This window comes from Triticum aestivum, chromosome 3D (genome assembly GCF_018294505.1).
Source record: "Triticum aestivum cultivar Chinese Spring chromosome 3D, IWGSC CS RefSeq v2.1, whole genome shotgun sequence".
NCBI lineage: Eukaryota > Viridiplantae > Streptophyta > Magnoliopsida > Poales > Poaceae > Triticum > Triticum aestivum.
In genome coordinates, this window is record NC_057802.1 from 132,781,296 (window position 1) to 132,799,034 (window position 17,739).

At 47.6% G+C, this 17,739-nt stretch overlaps 1 protein-coding gene across 1 annotated transcript; it reads left to right on the forward strand.

Moving 5' to 3' along the window:
* The first annotated feature begins 15,233 nt into the window (after positions 1 to 15,233).
* Positions 15,234 to 16,067, forward strand: LOC123074352 (abscisic acid receptor PYL9). The gene has a single exon (XM_044497220.1). It carries the CDS (start codon positions 15,284 to 15,286, stop codon positions 15,887 to 15,889), a length of 606 nt encoding a protein of 201 aa, XP_044353155.1. The 5' UTR covers positions 15,234 to 15,283; the 3' UTR covers positions 15,890 to 16,067.
* Positions 16,068 to 17,739: the final 1,672 nt, after the last annotated feature.

Here is a 17,739-nt window from a genome sequence, read left to right on the forward strand (position 1 = left end):
TGACCAAGTTCATTGCAAAGTTCACAAGGATGGCGAAAAAAATTACATCTTTCAGCACAATCATCTAGCCTCTCTTGCAACTTTTTTGTTTATAAATATTTATGATTCTTACAAAATCTATCTTCCCTTTTTGGTGTGCAATTGCACTCCCAATTCACTCTGCAAAAAGTGACATGCTTATAAGAAACATTTTTGTCATGACTTGTGCAATCATCATTAGAATTTTGGACATTCAAAGAATTCATACTAACAACATTGCAATCATGCTCATCATTCAAATATTTTGTGCCAAGCATTTTATTGACTTCTTCTTCTAACAATTGAGCACAATTTTCCGAACAATCATTTTGAAGAAAGGTATTATAAAGATGATCAATAATATTATGCAACCTAAATTCCATTTTTGTAGTTTTCTTTTATAAACCAAACTAGTGATAAAACAAGAAACTAAAAGATTCAATTGCAAGATTTAATGATATACCTTCAAGCACTCACCTCCCCGGCAACGGCGCCAGAAAAGAGCTTGATGTCTATTACACAAGTTTATTCTTGTAGACACGTGTTGGGCCTCCAAGAGCAGAGTTTTGTAGGACAGTAGCAATTTTCCCTCAAGTGGATGACCTAAGGTTTATCAATCCGTGAGAGGTGTAGGATGAAGATGGTCTCTCTCAAACGACCCTGCAACCAAATACAAGAAATCTCTTGTGTCCCCAACACACCCAATATAACGGCAAATTGTATAGGTGCTCTAGTTTGGCGAAGAGATGGTGATAAAAGTGTAATATGGATGGTAGAAATATATTTTTATAATCTGAATAAATAAAAACAGCAAGGTAGCAAATAGTAAACGGGCACAAAAACGGTATTGCAATGCTTGAAAACAAGGCCTAGGGTCCGTACTTTCGCTAGTGCAATCTCTCAACAGTGCTAACATAGTTGGATCATATGAGTATCCCTCAAAGTGGAATAAAGAATCACTCCCGAGTTCCTATTAGCGGAGAACAAAAGATAGATATTGTTTGTAGGGTACGAAACCACCTCAAAGCTATTCTTTCTGTTCGATCTATTCAAGATTCGTACTAAAATAACAGCTATTTTTTTCTGTTCGATCTATCCTAGAGTTTGTACTAAAATAACACCAAAGCAAGTTCATATTCATAATACTCAATCCACACAAAGAACTACAAAGGGACCCCAAAGTTTCTATCGGAGAAAAGATAATAAAAACGTGCATCAACCCATATGCATAGATTACCCCAACGTCACCTCGGGAATCCGCAAGCTGAGTACCATAACATATATGAAGTGAATCAATATGTACGATACCTCATTGTCACCTCAAGTATTCATACCGCAAGACATACATCATGTGTTCTCAAATCTGAATATTCAATCCGACAAAACAAAACTTCAAGGGTAAATATTCAATTCATCACAACAAGAGTATAGAGGGGAGAAACATCATATGATCCATCTATATTAACAAAGCCCATGATATAGATCACGAGAGAGAGAGAGAGATATTAAACACATAGCTACTGGTGCAAACCCTCAGCCCCGAGGGTGGACTACTCCCTCCTCATCATGGTGGCCGCCGGGATGATGAAGATGGCCACCGGAGACGATTCCCTCCTCTGGCAGGTGCCAGAAAGGGTCTAGATTGGTTTTCGGTGGCTACAGAGCCTTACCGCGGCGGAACTTCTGATCTAGGTTAACCCCGAAGGGTTTCGGAATATTTGGGAATTTATAGTGCAAAGAGGGGGTGCGGGAGGCCACCGAGGTGGGCACAACCCACCTGGGCGCGCCAGGGGGCCCTGGCGCGCCCTGGTGGGTTTTGCCCCCCTCGGGGCACCCCCAGGTGCAGCTCTGGCCCATTGGGTTCCTTCTGGTCCAAAAAAATCTCCGTGAAGTTTCGTTGCATTTGGACTCCGTTTGGTATTGATTTCATCCGATGTAAAAAAACGAGCAAAAAACAGCAACTGGCACTGGGCACTAGGTCAATAGGTTAGTCCCAAAAAATGATATAAAGTTGCTATAAAATGATTGTAAAACATCCAAGAATGATAATATAATGGCATGAATACTTCATAAATTATAGATACATTGGAGACGTATCAGCTGGCCACGACGATTGCTGCCCCCGCTCCTGTCCCCGCTCCCATCCCCGCGCCCGCACCAGCGACCATCCCCATAGCATTGACGGGCTGGTCGTCGAGCACTTTTACAGAGCTGGAAGCCGCGGGCGTCAGCGAGGTCTCCGCGGACCCACGCGAGCTCGTGTACATGCCAGCGCCAGCACCCGTGTCCGTGCGCGCCCCTCGACCCACCGCGGCGCCAGTCCCCATGCGTTTGGCTGCACCCGCCATGCCCGTGCCCGTGCGCGCGCCCCCCTCAGCAGCATGGGACGCCGCCGTCGACCGCTACCTCTCAGCTCCGCCAGCTGCCATCCTCCCGCACCCCACCCATCGATCGCGCGACGACATGTTGTTTGATTTACAAGTGAAGAACATTTTGTGCTGCATTGAAGACTTCAACAACGGCGTCCCGGAGGACGACAACGACAACAACGGCGCGGCACGCCGCCTCCGCTGGAAATAGTTTTTTTCTTGGGTTTAATACTGTATCTCGATCATATGAATATAAATTCGCAGTATGACTGAATGAAAGATATGGTTTGAGCGAACTTGTGTTTTTCTCTCTTAATGTACAAACTTATCAAATGATTTTGTTTTGAAAAAAAGGTCAATGGTTTTTAATATAAAACACTCATCGTAAACGTTTTAGTTAGAACACCCGTATGCAAACCGACAGCTTCCCCAGGATGCCAAGGGAAAATGTGCCGAGCAGGATTTGTGCAATCTTGATCGTAAACGTTTTAGATAGAACACCCGTATGCAAAGTGATAGCAGGATTTGTGTATCTCTTCAACGCAAACGGTTCTTTTGGATGACCTATTTGCAACCACTTACAAACAATTTTGGGTATGTTGCCATTTGTCAAACTGGAAAGATTGACATTTGTTGATCTAGTAACATTGCCATTTGTCAACCTTGTAACACTGTGATTTTTCAAAATATGAAGCTAAAAATCACTAGCAGTATCTAATTTGTGTAACTAAAATTCAGTAATTAAGCATAGATTTCATTCATAGATTAAGCAGTCGTTCTTAATTTATACAAACAGTTCAACTCAACAGTTGAACCGACCAAACTTTCCCCAATTGTTGCCAACCACATATTGAAATAGCTAGTTTAACTATATACTAGCTAATTTTAAGTATGTTGTACAGTTCCACCACATCTATAGTCAGATGAACCGAACAAAATAGCCCCTAAATACTACTACTACAGAGGGGCTTTGTACTACTTCCGGCTGCCTCTCCTCTGCCGAGCGCGCTCAGTAAGAGGCAGAGGAGGAGGAGCCTACCAACGAGCTGGACAACTTTAATACGGTGCCTGCCGCTGTTGCAGCTTCAGCGACGCTCACCTCGAACGCCCTCTGCCGCTCCAGACGACCCTCTCGAAGCGGTGGTTCTCCTCGTGGATCTCCTGATTCCTCGCCTCTGAGGCGGCGTGTGCCCCGGCCACGGCGGCGGTAAGGCTCTTTGTGTGCTCAACGAGGCGCTCCTCCTCCTCCCGCAGGAACTTGGTGTAGCGTGCAAGGTCGCTGACGCACGTGCGGGCATCCACCTCCACCTCCCTCCTCCGGGCGGCGGTGGTGGAGCGGGTGATGACCCCGGCGGTCGACGGTGGGCTGGCGGCCACGGCGGCCGACGATGGGGTGGCAGCCACGACCACCACCTCCCGCGTTCAGGCCGCGGTGGCGGAGCAGGTGATGGCCATGGTGGCCGGCAGTGGGGTGGCGGCCATGTCGGCCACCTCCCGCCTTCAGGCCGCGGCGGCGGAGCGGGCAATAGCCCTGGCTTTCGACGGTGTTGTGGCAGCAACAGCTGCCGACGGGCAGAGGCGGCGGAGCGTGTGGTGGGTGTTCTGCGCACACCCAACAGGGACGCCACGCGCACTACACTACGTCGAGGACTGCACCGCCGCCACGGTGTAGCCTCCCAGCTGGAGCTGTCCTCTGATGATGGCGGAGTGGCTGAGCGACGACGATGGACCGGTGCCATTGGCAATTGTGGGAGAAGCAGATGAGATAAGCTACAGGGAGGGAGGGGAAAATGCGACGCAGGACTCGCCGGCCGTGAGGGTTTATATAACAGGCCGGTAAGCATTGGGATTTTGGGGGATTTCATCGAGTCGAGCGGGAAGCTTGCGCGAGGTTGCGCGGGAACGGGCTCATCGACGATTCATTAACGCTACCGTTTGGCCAAAAGAACGCCCCCACGCACTGCGCAAGCTTGCGCTGTAAGCCGTCTGCGGCAGCGGGGTGACAAGACGTGCGAGAGGAGAACAAAAGGCCACGTACACATATGGTTAATAAAAAAAGTTTGTGATTTAATTACCTACTATACCCCCGTCCTGGTTTATAAGTATGATTTAACTAATAAAATACGAATGCATGTCGCCAAAGATTATATAGTTGAATTCGTATTTAAACATAGTTTCCAATTATATAATTTTTATAACATGCATTAACATTTTGTTGGTTAAATTTGAGGGAAAAGTATGGCACAGAATATAAAAGGGACTATAGACTAGACGGAGGTAGTAGCACACAACCGCTCTCTACGCAGCGACGCAACTGTCGGCCGGCTTGTAGGCGACCATCTCCCGCGTGTTCAATTGCTCTATGCGTGTGGTTGCTTGCGGTTCAGGCGGCCGCGGCGCGCTCTGCTCACGTCCCACTGCGAGCGCTCTGCTCTCGCGTCCCTCCGGGTGCTCTGCCCTCGTCCCTCCATGCGCGCTACTAGTGTTTGGGGTCGGCGCACGATCATTCACGTTTGTGTGCATGCGGTTGCGCCGGGCGCGGCGCGATAATGCAGTTACCCGCTGCAAAAACTGTCATGCGGACGCGCAGAGAATCCAGGCCGCCCGGCCCCCATTTATTCCTGCGGACATTTACCTTCATCTCTCGCATCACACGATACAATTAGCACACCCACGACGACACATACAGAGAGGACATCCAGCGATTCTAATGGCGCTCCCCGTGGCTCCAATGGCGCTCCCAGCGACCGACGACAACAACGGCGGGCAGTTCACCACGCATCACGTAGTGGACACCCACGTGAGGGGGAAGGCCCTCTTGGTGGTGTACACGAACGATCCGGTCTCGGTGGAGAGATCCATCCAAACTATGGAGCAGTTCCTTGCCGAGGACAAGTACCAAGTGGTCGGCTTCGACCTCGAGTACAACATCGGTTGTGCCGGGCACGATCAGAAGGTTGTCGTCGCCCAGTTGTGCGTGCGACATGACGTCCTCGTCTACCACCACCACCTTGCCACAAGACCTTGCGAGCGTTTCTCCAGGTTTATCAACAACTCCGACTACATTTTCACTACGGTGGACACTACCAACGATCTAAAAGCGCTCAAGGTTTTGGGCTTGAAATGCCCGAATCTTGTCAACATCCAGCACCACTACAAGGTCTAGGGCAGCGACAAAAACAAACCGAACTCTCTGGCTGACCTCGCCTCGGCCATCACCGATCCCTACTACATGAAGATGAAGAATGAGATCAAGAAGGACAAGAATGCCTGGCACAGTGTGTGGCATGAGAGACTGGATGAACAACATGTCAAGTACGCGGCCAAGGACGCGTACACAAGCTACGAGATGTACATGTGGATCGTTGACATGAGGAAGTGTCTTCTTCCTACCCCAGACGAGGGATCGAGCCACAGAGCAGTTGCGGGAGCGTCACAAGAAGTAGATGACTAGACGATCGTTTCTCCTACTTTAGAATGCATGCAATTGTTTATTGAGGTGTGTGCGAATAATCTGTATAGTCACTTATGTAATTGGATGTTTATTTCAGTTATATATATATATACACACACACATGTTATTCTTCTATAGACAGAGCAAATCACACGGCTTATTAGCAGCAATCGTCTGTGTTATTATTGGTCTTCACACACATTTATGATTAAGGACCTGTTTGCCGCGTATCACACACATCTTGTTCAGTTGAACCATTTTCATTGTGTTGCCTAATCACACACGATTCATCCCAGTGAACCGTATGCTGTATATCGCACACACCTTAATCTGGCTGCCCGTTTCTTTTGTTCCTCCTTATTCCAAACAGTTAATTGAACTGAACCGTATGCCCTTCATCGCACACGCAACTAAAATCTGAACCGTGTTTGATGCAGCCGTCATCGCAAACGTTTTGTACCTTTTTGACAGGTTTTACACCACCCTTTGCGATTATGACATCGCACACGTTTCATCGAAGGGTCTCTGAACGTAGTGTTGTGTTTGGACCATCCTGCAGTAGTGAACACTGCAGGCGCCGGATCGTTAATGGGCGCCTGCAGCGCTGCATAGGAGCTCCCCTGAACGCGAGACATAGATGCGCTCGTAACTGGCGCTACAGGCGTCGAATGCGCGAGACCAAAAGGTGTTGGAAAGATGGGATGGGGCATAGGCCTGGTCAGGTATAGTTGGTTTAGCAAAACAAATCAGCCCAGGATGCTGGTTCGCTATTGAACGTTTTTCTTCCTGTAACTGGTTACACAGAGATGTACAAAGAGCATTATCAAGGAAAAAGTTCATATTTTGCGCACAAAATGATTATGTAAACTTTGAAACTAACATGACAGTGTATACCATGGCATGAGCATCAAGTTTCACACATGTTTCATAGAACAAAAGCCTCACATTTTGCATAAATTTGCAAATCAAAAAAGGGCACATACATGTCTCTAACATCAACAATGCAATCATGTGATCCTTCGTGCAATCGGCACAATAAATAACTTCATCTTGGAACCGAGTCAATCGGGCGAGTCTTCGGGCAATCGACATGGTAAATAAGTTCAACCTGGAACTGAGTCAATCAGGCTAGTCTTCGTGCAGTTGACATGGTAAATAAATTCAGCCTAAAACCGCGGACAATAGGAAAAAGCTCGTCACTACAAGCAGTCAACATTTCAGTCGTACTTCCTTCAAGTGTTTGTGGAAGAAAAAACAAGAGAAGGAGAAGTGAAAACATCGTAAAATTCATCCCTGAATGCCGAATGAAAATGTAAAAGAAAAACTTAAGCTCTTTTGGTTGTGTTTAACATTATCATTTATTTTGACTCGATTTTCTTTGATCCTTGCGGTCAGCCTTTTTGTGAGTTGGTAGACCATTAGTTTTTGCTCTTGCCAACTAGACAGCCAGGTTGCAACCAGGTTGGAGACAGAGAATGGGTGTTAGGTACCAGCACATTTAGTTAGACGTTTCATAAAAAAGAAAGAACATCGTGTGTGGAACATGCCGACTGGCGACACGCCCATATGGTGGAACTTAAGAAAAACAACCACCCAAAAAAACGCAAATGCAATTCCGAATGAGCTGTAGCTCTCGAGGGCATAGCGCCTAGTGTGACGTAGCCCCAAGTGTGGCATAGCCCCCATAGGTATTACCAGCCAGAAGCCAAATAATACACTTGAGGAACTAATAAAGTTTAATTCATCGAGGGACTCGGGTGTAGGTGAGGAGCAGCTCCCGAGTGCCGCTGACGATGGAGGTAAAAGCCCTACGTCCCGTCCTTCGGGAAGTTTTGTGTGTGTATGATTTCAAGATTAGAATATGTCCGAGAGAGTGGGAGAGAGAGCCCCTAGATTAGAACCCCGAGGCAGCTTATATAGAGTGTGCTGCCACCGGAGTTAAGTCAATCTGCAACTTACACATTTAGTACAATGAATAGTTGCCCCCACTATGAGTCATACTGCTTGATCATAACTACAAAATAGTGGGAGCTAGTAATGTAGGTCATTATAGCATAGTGGAGCCTTCCATGCAATGCCATTATGAATGCTAAAGACTATGGACCTGCTCCTATAATTTGAGTAACATTCATCCGACTGACAATATATTATCTGGTGTCTGACGGGTTGATACTGATTTGACCGAGGGTAATCTTCCTGGCTATTATCCACTCGAACTGGGCCGCCACCTCCTGTTGTTGGTGTTTATCTGGTCCTTTGCAATCATGGGCCTGGGCCTCTAGTTGGGTCTTATGTCGTCGTAGGCCTACCCGGTGTGGAATTCCCTCGTGAGTTAAGCACTTGGGTTTCTATAGAAGTATCTAATTGTTCTTGTAGTTGTTTTTGGATCGGTTCTCTTAGCGAAGAATTGATAAAGTATATAACCATGATGTCGTTTAATAAAGTAATATAAGAGAGAAACTTATTTTAGTGGCAGAAAATTAAATGAATTTGATATTTTTTTAACATGACTAAGTTTAGAGGATCGGGTAGAAAAGACATTTGTTTAGAGGAGCAAATGTGTTCCTCTAAAGTTTACACGGCCGCTTACTCATCTAAAATTTAAGGAATCGGTTAGAAATGCCTTAAACCGAAAAGATAGGGGACTCAACACCATGCGTGACTTTTCTCTCGATCAAACCCTCTCTTCTTTTCGGTCTAAAAAGGTGATATTTTTTCCTGTTTTCGTTTACCCAGATCGTCTTACATTACCCGCTAATTTAGCAAACCTTGGCCTTTTCTAAAAGTGCTAATAGACGGCAGTCGTGATAAATGAATCTTCTCAACCAGTGCACGTACCCTAAAATGCACGACACCGTATTTCACGATCATACCAATTGCCTAACAAAGCCTTGACCAGGAAAGCACGGAATGCATTAAAAATGGGAAAGGATACCAGTTGGTCAGCGGTCAGACGAGCTGGTTTTGCTCACATAGTCGCCATCAACCTCACATGCGCCACCACACATCTTGTCCGCGGCCTCGCTTTCTTTTCACACCCCACAAGGCGCGCGCGGGCGCGCTGATCCGTGCAGACGTTAAAGTATACATCCTACTTCTGGAGATTAGCTGAAATAATTAGACGATGTTTAGCTTTTACTGAATTCTTTTCAACAGCAACAAAGTGATACCACCACACAACCACCTAATTATAAGGCCAACACTAGGCGCCGGCCCGCCTGTCCAAATTTCGGCCGGTAGTGTGCGAGCCGCCTGATTTCCGCAATGACGTCCATTGAAAATGGACCAGGCATCCCCGTTCCACCCACCTCCCGTCGCGCACCGCCTCCCCGTGTCTGCTTGTCGCCCACCTTTGCCTCTGCATACATCTACCTCGCCTCCGTCTGCTTGCAGCACCGGTGAAGACCACTCATCGTCAATGCCGTCATGATCAGCCACAGTGCCACGGTGCCAGCATTCGTGACACATAGTTGAAGCTTTGCTTCGGCTGGTTATAGCAAAAACCGATTGCTGCTTTAAGCAAAATAAATAAATCAAATGCAGCAAAATCATGGCGGCCACGCCGTCGCCATCGAGCACTATCCTCTATTGTTGCAGTGAAACAAAAGCTGGTTCCAGAAAAATCGATCACTAGTTCCCACAAAAACACAAGTTGGTTCCAGCAAAAATAATAATCAAATGTAGCAAAATCATGACGGCCGCCACCGCCGGCGTCGCCTAGCACTATCCTCTCCTGTTGCAGAAAAAATCGAAAGCTGATTTCAGCAAAAAATCAAATAAGCAACTACTTATTCGCAGCCACCACCGTCACCGCCCATCACCATCATCGACTAAGGCAGGTCCCTTGGCCGGTTCCAGCCCCACACCTCATTAGTCGCAACACGTACCCTGCGTTGTCGCCTTGCTGGTTCCAGCACCGCAACACGTCGCCTCGCCGGTTTCCAGCATGCCGACACTGGATGGGGCGTGGTGTCGTAGCAGCGCTGCGGTGGCGGTGGGTCTGCAGGTGTGCCGGCGGCCAGGGAGGTCTGAAGTGATAAAGATAGGAGGGGGCGAGCTCGGATGAGCAATTCGGCAGCCGCGATAAAAAAAAGAGGGGCGGGGCGACAAAGACAAAGGGGAAACGAGTGAATAATATGCGCCTTAGAGACAAGGGAAGACAAAAGAAGTTGTGCGCGTGGGGCCCAGAGCGACTTGGCGTGTGTGCACATTAGAAACGTTTCCCTAATTGTAATGGATTAATTTATGTGGTTCGTGGACTAAGCGTAGATTAGATGATTAGGTTTCTTGTGGTGGAACCAACCCACTAGGGTTCAAGTCCTAGACTTAACACTGATGCTCGCATTTTCCTGAATTTAGTTCAACCTTTTCGGCAACGTTAAGAGGTTGTGTTGGCTCAGTATCTTGAAGGTGCTCATAAGGGTAGGGGTTTACATGCACGCATTCGTAAGATTGGCTGTATGTGCGTGTATGTGAGCATCTGCATTTGTACTATGTAAAAAAGTGCTCCAAGTACTCATAAATATTCTAACATGTATCGTTTTGCATTTACTCCCTTTAGTTTTGTAAGAAATAGACTCATCACCCGCAACGTACTCCTCTCCCGCCCTAGTGAGAGGCGATCTTGCGCACCCTACCATCACTTCTCCTCCACTGATAAATCGCCGCCCACCTCTTCTGTTGGCCCTATCAGTGCTAGTGTCCAAAGAGACCCTACTACCAGATGGATACATAGTTTCCCCCATTTGGGATTATGAATTTTAGATACAATTTCATTGTCCGTCACTTTGGCTTTTCAACGGTGGTGGTGGCTGATTAGTCCCTTAAGTGATCCGGTAAAGGAGCAGAAAGGATTACCCCCTTTTCCCCTAGAGGTGACCCTGAGTTATCGAACTCACGAGAGGACGGTGCCCTTTAAGCAAGGGATTCTGACAAGTTTTTGCAAGAGAATTAAATTCCAGTTTTTGACTAGATCGTAAATCAAGCCGACACTGAAAACACTTATAGTAAAATTTGGCATGGGTATGAGGTCTTATGCTTACAACCATATATTTATGTTGGGATCGTCAGATCTTAATTTGTGCCCTGGAAGTCATCCATCGAAATGTGCTTATTACGTATCGAAGTGTGGGATGTGTCCAAATTACGTCTTGACCGGCACACGTCCTGCATGAAGAGTCAGTTATCCAATCGAAGAACCTATATGTCGCATGGGGCTGCCCCAGTAATTAAGATAGCAATAATCAGGCAAAGGCATTGGGCATTCAATGACTACACCTCTTGAATCCCTGGAGATAGGATCCGTGTTACCATACTAAACCTTTTTGTCACTTGTTAGAACAATACTTCACGGTCTCTCTGCCCTTAGCCTCTCCGTGACACGGACTCCATGATCCTGGGTACCTGTAGGGATGAAGAACGTGAACGAGACAACAGACAACTACATAACAACTTTATGCTACACATACGAGACTTTAATTCAAAGTACTTCCATCGATCACTCCAACAAATCCATTAGGTTGCAAGGCCTTGCCTCAACCCATGACCTTACTGTCACACATGAAGATCAGATCACACCACAAACTCATCGAAGAACATATCATGAAGATTGATTGATAATATGTCTTACAATGGATGACAGATGTGATACACGATTACAAGTACGGCTAGATGGCTAAGAACTATGGTGGTGATGAAGGTTGTGGCTATGGAGATGGGAAATGGCGGCAGCTAGGGTTGATGGAGATGGCTTTATGTGAAGATGACAATGGGTGGCTTGTTCTGCAATGTTCTGTTGCTCATTGGCGTCGGGCCCTTTATAAAGGTTGTTCAGGTGGATCAGACGCCTCGGTTAGGACGCCAAATGACCATCCATACGAGCAGGGGTGGTCATATGGAAGGTCGTCTTTTGCTATGTTTCCTCTGGTGCGTCTCCCACCTGATCTTCTCTATGTTCACTTTACTCCTTTTCATGTAAATTTCATCCATAAATTGCCTATTTCTTGTGGAAACAAAATAAAGATAAGATATTTGGAATCCTTTACATTCATTGCTCATTAGTGGCAATATCAGAGCGAATTTCTCGGTTTAAATGAAATATTTAGGTATAAACTCAGGTTAGAGGAGTGTAAAAATAACACTTATCACCGGCGGAAAGTCATCTTTCGTGATGTGTCGTTGATGGTGGTGGCAACGTCTCGTCGACGAGTAATTCTTCCTCGAGCACTCCAATCTGCGGCAACGACGATGGTTCATGGGTGTAAATTCTCGTCGCCAATTCTGTATGGAGTTGTGCTAGTAAACAATCATGGTCAACGATCTCACATCATATATACACAACTAATGCAAGATTAGCCGAATAAAAAGGTCTCGGGCCTCTGGCTGTCACATGCATGCACGATGATGAGTCGTAGGATTCCGTTGAAGATTTTTCTCTGCATCCCCAACCTATCCGTGTACTGGCTTTGGCTCCTTATATCTGGAGTGGTATTTACGGCAACTCCAACGTTAACGCCGATCATCAAACCGTCTACAAATATTTAAATTACATGATCTGAAATTTTTAAGGCAGCTCCAATGCAGATCACTAAATCTATTGCAAATATATGTCCAGACACTTTCAGCCATTCGACGTGGCTCACCTAAAATGTCCGGACCGGTCCCTCCGCTTAGAGCACGATCACCTTCCTCCTCATTCCACCGTGCACTGCCACAATGGAGCCACTTGAGGAGCCAAAGATGATGTTTGTTGTCTCGCAGGTGTCAGGACCCAAAACCGGAGGATGACGCCTGCACGGTTGCGTCCGCTCATCGTCAGCCCGATGCCTCAAGAGGAAGACGAAGGCGGAGAAGACGGCGATGGCCGGCTAGGTCGTAGCTTGCTGTCCAAAGCGCACCGCCTGGCTGGTGCCGCCCTTTAAATCACATGCCTAGCCTGCCTAGTATAAGACAACCTACTTCTACACGGCCCAACACCTTGGTACGCCTCACACGCAGCAATCGCCGCAACAGTTGCAGCCTCCTTTAATTGAGTGTCGTTCATCGTCGACCTCAACAGCGACTACGTCTGCACGGATTCACCAATCCTTGTCCGACCACGAATTCCCTCTGTGGAGCTCTCGTCTGTTGGGATTTGTTGGAATGCCTCAGCCAAGCAAGACAACGGCAAAGGATTATGCGATAATGAACATTATCCACAATAGATGCAGCTATGAAGACGAACAAGTGGATGACTCCCAGGTAGAGCAAGATCCGTAGCCGTACACCCAGCTGCCTGACACCCAGTAGGCGTACACCAGGCAGCAGGACTTTGAGCCGGACAAGCATTGGCCGCCAGCGCCAACACAAAGAAGTGGGGAACCACATACTTGAACGACGATGAGTTGATCTAGGGGAGGTGCTTGGCAACTAGTGTGTATCCGTTTCGAAGCAAAAGGACACAACTTTTTTGGTAAATTGCACATGATTCATTATTGGTGAGCAAAGCAAGCGGGAAACGCATTGCCAATTCCGCCAAGACCATCGGCAAAGAAGATGGTGATCCAACAAAACGAGGGGTCGCACCTGCCACCCATGTGGCTAGGTCGAGGGGGACAAAGTGTAAGACGGAGAAGGAAAAGCGAGAAGAGGTGGCGGCCAAGCTGACGGAGAAGTTCAAGGTCATGTTGGCGAAGAAGGAGGAGGCAGTTGCCAAGCGCAATGAGATGAAGGGGGTCAAGAAGGTGGAGAGACTTGACATGTTCATGGAGATGCAAAAGAAGAAGCTTAAGTTCCAAGAGACAAAGATTTGTATTAAGGCCGAAGCCGAGACACGGAAGTTGTTGTTCATCAAGCCGACAGACTTCGGTCCCAGTGCGGTGAAGTTTGTTCAAGAGTACCGTGCTAGCATGTACAAACGCTTTGTGCGAAAGGAGTATGAAAAAAGGCTGAAAATTGAGTTCTTTGACACTGACAGCTGGACGGAGGCTTTTGGATCGATAGATGTGAAAAATTGGTTGAACATCCGTTGCTTTTGATTGTAGTTCTTTACAACTATTTAAATTTGTGAAAGAAAGAAGGCCGAACAAGGCCGGGCGGGTATTTTGATGACCCCAATTGGATGTCATCTGTCCGGTCGGATGTCCATGGACACGAAACGTGTCCACAGAGATTTTTTTTGAGAAGTTTTCAATCTATTCATCTTCAATCATGACAGTACAAAGAACACCAGAGGTAATAAAAATTACAACCAGCTCCGTGGACCACCTAGCGACGACTACAGGCACTGGAGTGTGCCGAAGGCGCACCGCCATTATCACCCATCCCTTGCTGGACTCGGGCAAACCTTGTTAGACAGTCAGAAAGTCGTCATGCTAAGACCCCATAGGACCAACGCACCAGAGCAGCAACCATCGCTGATAAAGAAAGTCGTAGATCGGAAGGATCAAATCTGTAAACATCTAAATGAAGACAAACGAAGAACAGACCCACCGAAGACCAGCATCGATTGAATCATGCGGGATCCAAGGGAGACACGCCTCCACACGCCCTCCGACGATGCTAGATGCACCATCGGAACGGGAATAGTACATGTGAGACATTATTGTTACTGAGGGACATCGTTTCCGCCACACAGCGCCAACCATGACGTTGAACCTAAAAAAACGAGAAATGGGTCACTCGAGTCGAGGGGGGGGGGGGGGGGGGGGCGAGGTCCTTTGCACCTCCATGGCCTACAGGCCATAGGAGATAGGACGGACCGGAGGCGGCGCCGATGGGAGGAGGGGAAAGCTTGATATCTTTTCTTGTAAGCTTCTGTTATCTTATCCCGTGTCCGCAATTTTTTTTATGATGTCTAATATATGATTCACGTTAGCGTTGCCCTTAGTTTATCACGGCGATGATATTGAGGCATTTGATTGGATTGATTGCGTTGACCAACATGACGTAAGTCTGGGAAATTAGCTCACCGCTACAGGAAAATATGCATATTTTGAGGAGTGCTGCCCCATATAAGCATTTCTCTCTCTGTATAATTGAAAAGAAACATGTATTCCATGGTCAACAGTGAAATCCAATTGTTGTAAAAGATAGATATTAAATATAAAAAATGTACCTTGACGAAAGGAATAGGGTAGCTGCGCATTTGTTTTTCAGTTTGAAAAAAAATATTTCTCGTAGGACGAATAGGAGCTCAAAAATGGAAAAGAAAGACACCATCAAGCCCGCAACAACGCTAGAGGCCAACCATAAAAGGTGAGACGCCTCCAATCTGCAAATACTACATCAACCACAAGGTACACAAGTAGGCCTTCTCTTAGTTAATTGCACACTAGCCAGAGAAGAGAGAGAGAGAGAGGTGGGAGGAAGAGAGAGAGGGGGGTGGGAGAGAGAGAGAGAGAGAGAGAGAGAGAGAGAGAGAGAGAGAGAGAGAGAGAGAGAGAGAGAGAGAGAAGGGAAGAGCATGGAGCCCCACATGGAGAGCGCGCTCCGTCAAGGGTTGACGGAGCCGGAGCGGAGGGAGGTGGAGGGCGTGGTGGAGGAGCACCACACATTCCCTGGGCGCGCCAGCGGGACGTGCACGTCGCTGGTCACACAGCGCGTGCAGGCGCCTCTCGCCGCCGTGTGGGACATCGTGCGCGGCTTCGCCAATCCGCAGCGCTACAAGCACTTCATCAAGTCCTGTGCTCTCGCCGCCGGCGACGGCGCCACCGTGGGCAGCGTCCGCGAGGTCACCGTCGTCTCCGGCCTCCCCGCCTCCACCAGCACCGAGCGCCTCGAGATCCTCGACGACGACCGCCATATCCTCAGCTTCCGCGTCGTCGGCGGCGAGCACCGCCTCCGCAACTACCGCTCCGTCACCTCCGTCACCGAGTTCGCGGACGAGCCTTCAGGCCCGTCCTACTGCGTCGTCGTCGAGTCCTACGTCGTCGACGTACCGGAGGGCAACACCGAGGAGGACACCCGCATGTTCACCGACACCGTGGTCAAGCTCAACCTCCAGAAACTCGCCGCCATCGCTACCACCACCACCTCCTCTTCCCCACCGCCGTCGGATGAGCAAAGCTGATCATCGGTCCCGGCCGGTTGCATGCAATGCATGCATTGTGATGCTTTCCTGTTTTCTTTTCTGCACCAAAAAAAGGAGAGAATTTAATGTTATTGCGGTTCTGATGGGTGATGACATCGAAAGAGGGTGCAACTTGGTGTTATTTTCCGTTTTAGTTTTTGTATGTATATTCCATCGTTATCTTGCAATGTCATCATGTTATCACTCTTTTTTGTTTTTGCCAATCTCTCTCCAATATTGGTAGTTGGTACTCATACTTTTAAGATAGCGCTTTGGTTCGGCATTTTAAAAAGTAAAAAGTATTAGTTGCCAAGGTCACTAGAAAGAGCAACCCTAGTGCAAGTTGGAGTTAATTGCTAAAAGAATTCAGGCTCACCTAAATTCGAAGACTTCGTGTCTTTGCTTTATCCTCTTTACTTTTCATTTCCGTTCAACATGAGAGTTTTACTGGATACTTCTCACATGTATTCTCTTTATCAAAACAGGAAGTCAAGACTGTTTTCGGGTGTTGCTAGGTGTTAGTCGACACCAAGTCTCAGTCAAGTGACATAACATGTAAGAAAAAAAACTATTTTTGCACGGATCTTGATGTAAGATTTCATGAATATAGTATCGACTGAGATGTAGCTACGTTGTTTTCTAATAGCTTATTGTCTGACATATGAGCGAATCCTATCTCTATTTATCTCTACTTTTGGGTGTGGGGGGGGGGGGGGGGGGGTGGGGGTTTACTTATCTCCACTTTACTTACTTTACTTATAAAGACATGACTTCAAATTCTTTTAAAGCCGCCAAACTTAGTGCACACAACACAACCAACACCCTACGGTCTGATCCTTATTGCTTGGGCGGTCCGCCGACCCAATCAAAGGTTCAGATTCAATGTTCTGCCAATCAGAATCATCATCGCCCACAAACTGCCCTGCACACGTCCTGCCTTTTCTGATAGTCCGTAGCCACGATCTCTCTCACACAAACACGCCGATGCACCTCCCTCCCCCACCCAACACTAAGCTCCGGTGACCACGCTACCATTGACGCGGCGTCCATGCTGCTTGCGGCGCCTCTGTTGCCGCCCTCGATGCAGTGCCCACGTTGCCCCACGTCTGGTGCTCACATCGTATCTTGGCCACCTAGCTCTACATCTGACATGGCTGCCCTCAACAGGTGCCCGGGCCACTCCGCTTCACTCTACCTCGGGTGTGGCCGCCTTGCCCTTCATTGATGAGGGCCAAACAGTGTGGGTATTATTATTATTTATTTAGTTTTGAAATGGCAGGATTGCTCCATTCATTAAGAAGAAAAGAGTTGCTCGGTTAATTAGAGAAAACTGGGTGAAAACCGGAGCCCGGTTAATTATGAAAACCAGGTGAAAACCATCACGAACCACTGAGCGGCACACACATGCCCCCCCCCCCCCCTCACCACCACTCCGAAGAGGGCCTCGTTAAGACAGCACGCATGCGTCATCGTCATAACTCTTCCCCAAGAAGGCATCATTGCCATCCCTAAACCTTGAGCAAAGGATACCAACTTTGCTATAGACGATCGTCGACTCGACCCACGCTGTAGGGGCCGTGTGGAAGTATATGAAGCGCCGTGCCAAAACTCAGTCACCTGCGACCGGACAACGCGGTTCTGACTCTGACGGAGAACTACTAAGGACATAAAAAAAAATCAATCTTCAGTTCCCCGCCCTTCTTGCATACAAGCTTCAGTAGTTGTACGAAATCTTGTGAAGGTGAGAGAGAGCAGTTTTGCGAAAACTGAAACACTGCTAATGGTATATGTCACGCCTACGTGAATGAATTGTTCTGATAGCGGAACCAGGTAAGAAGGTATACTCCCTC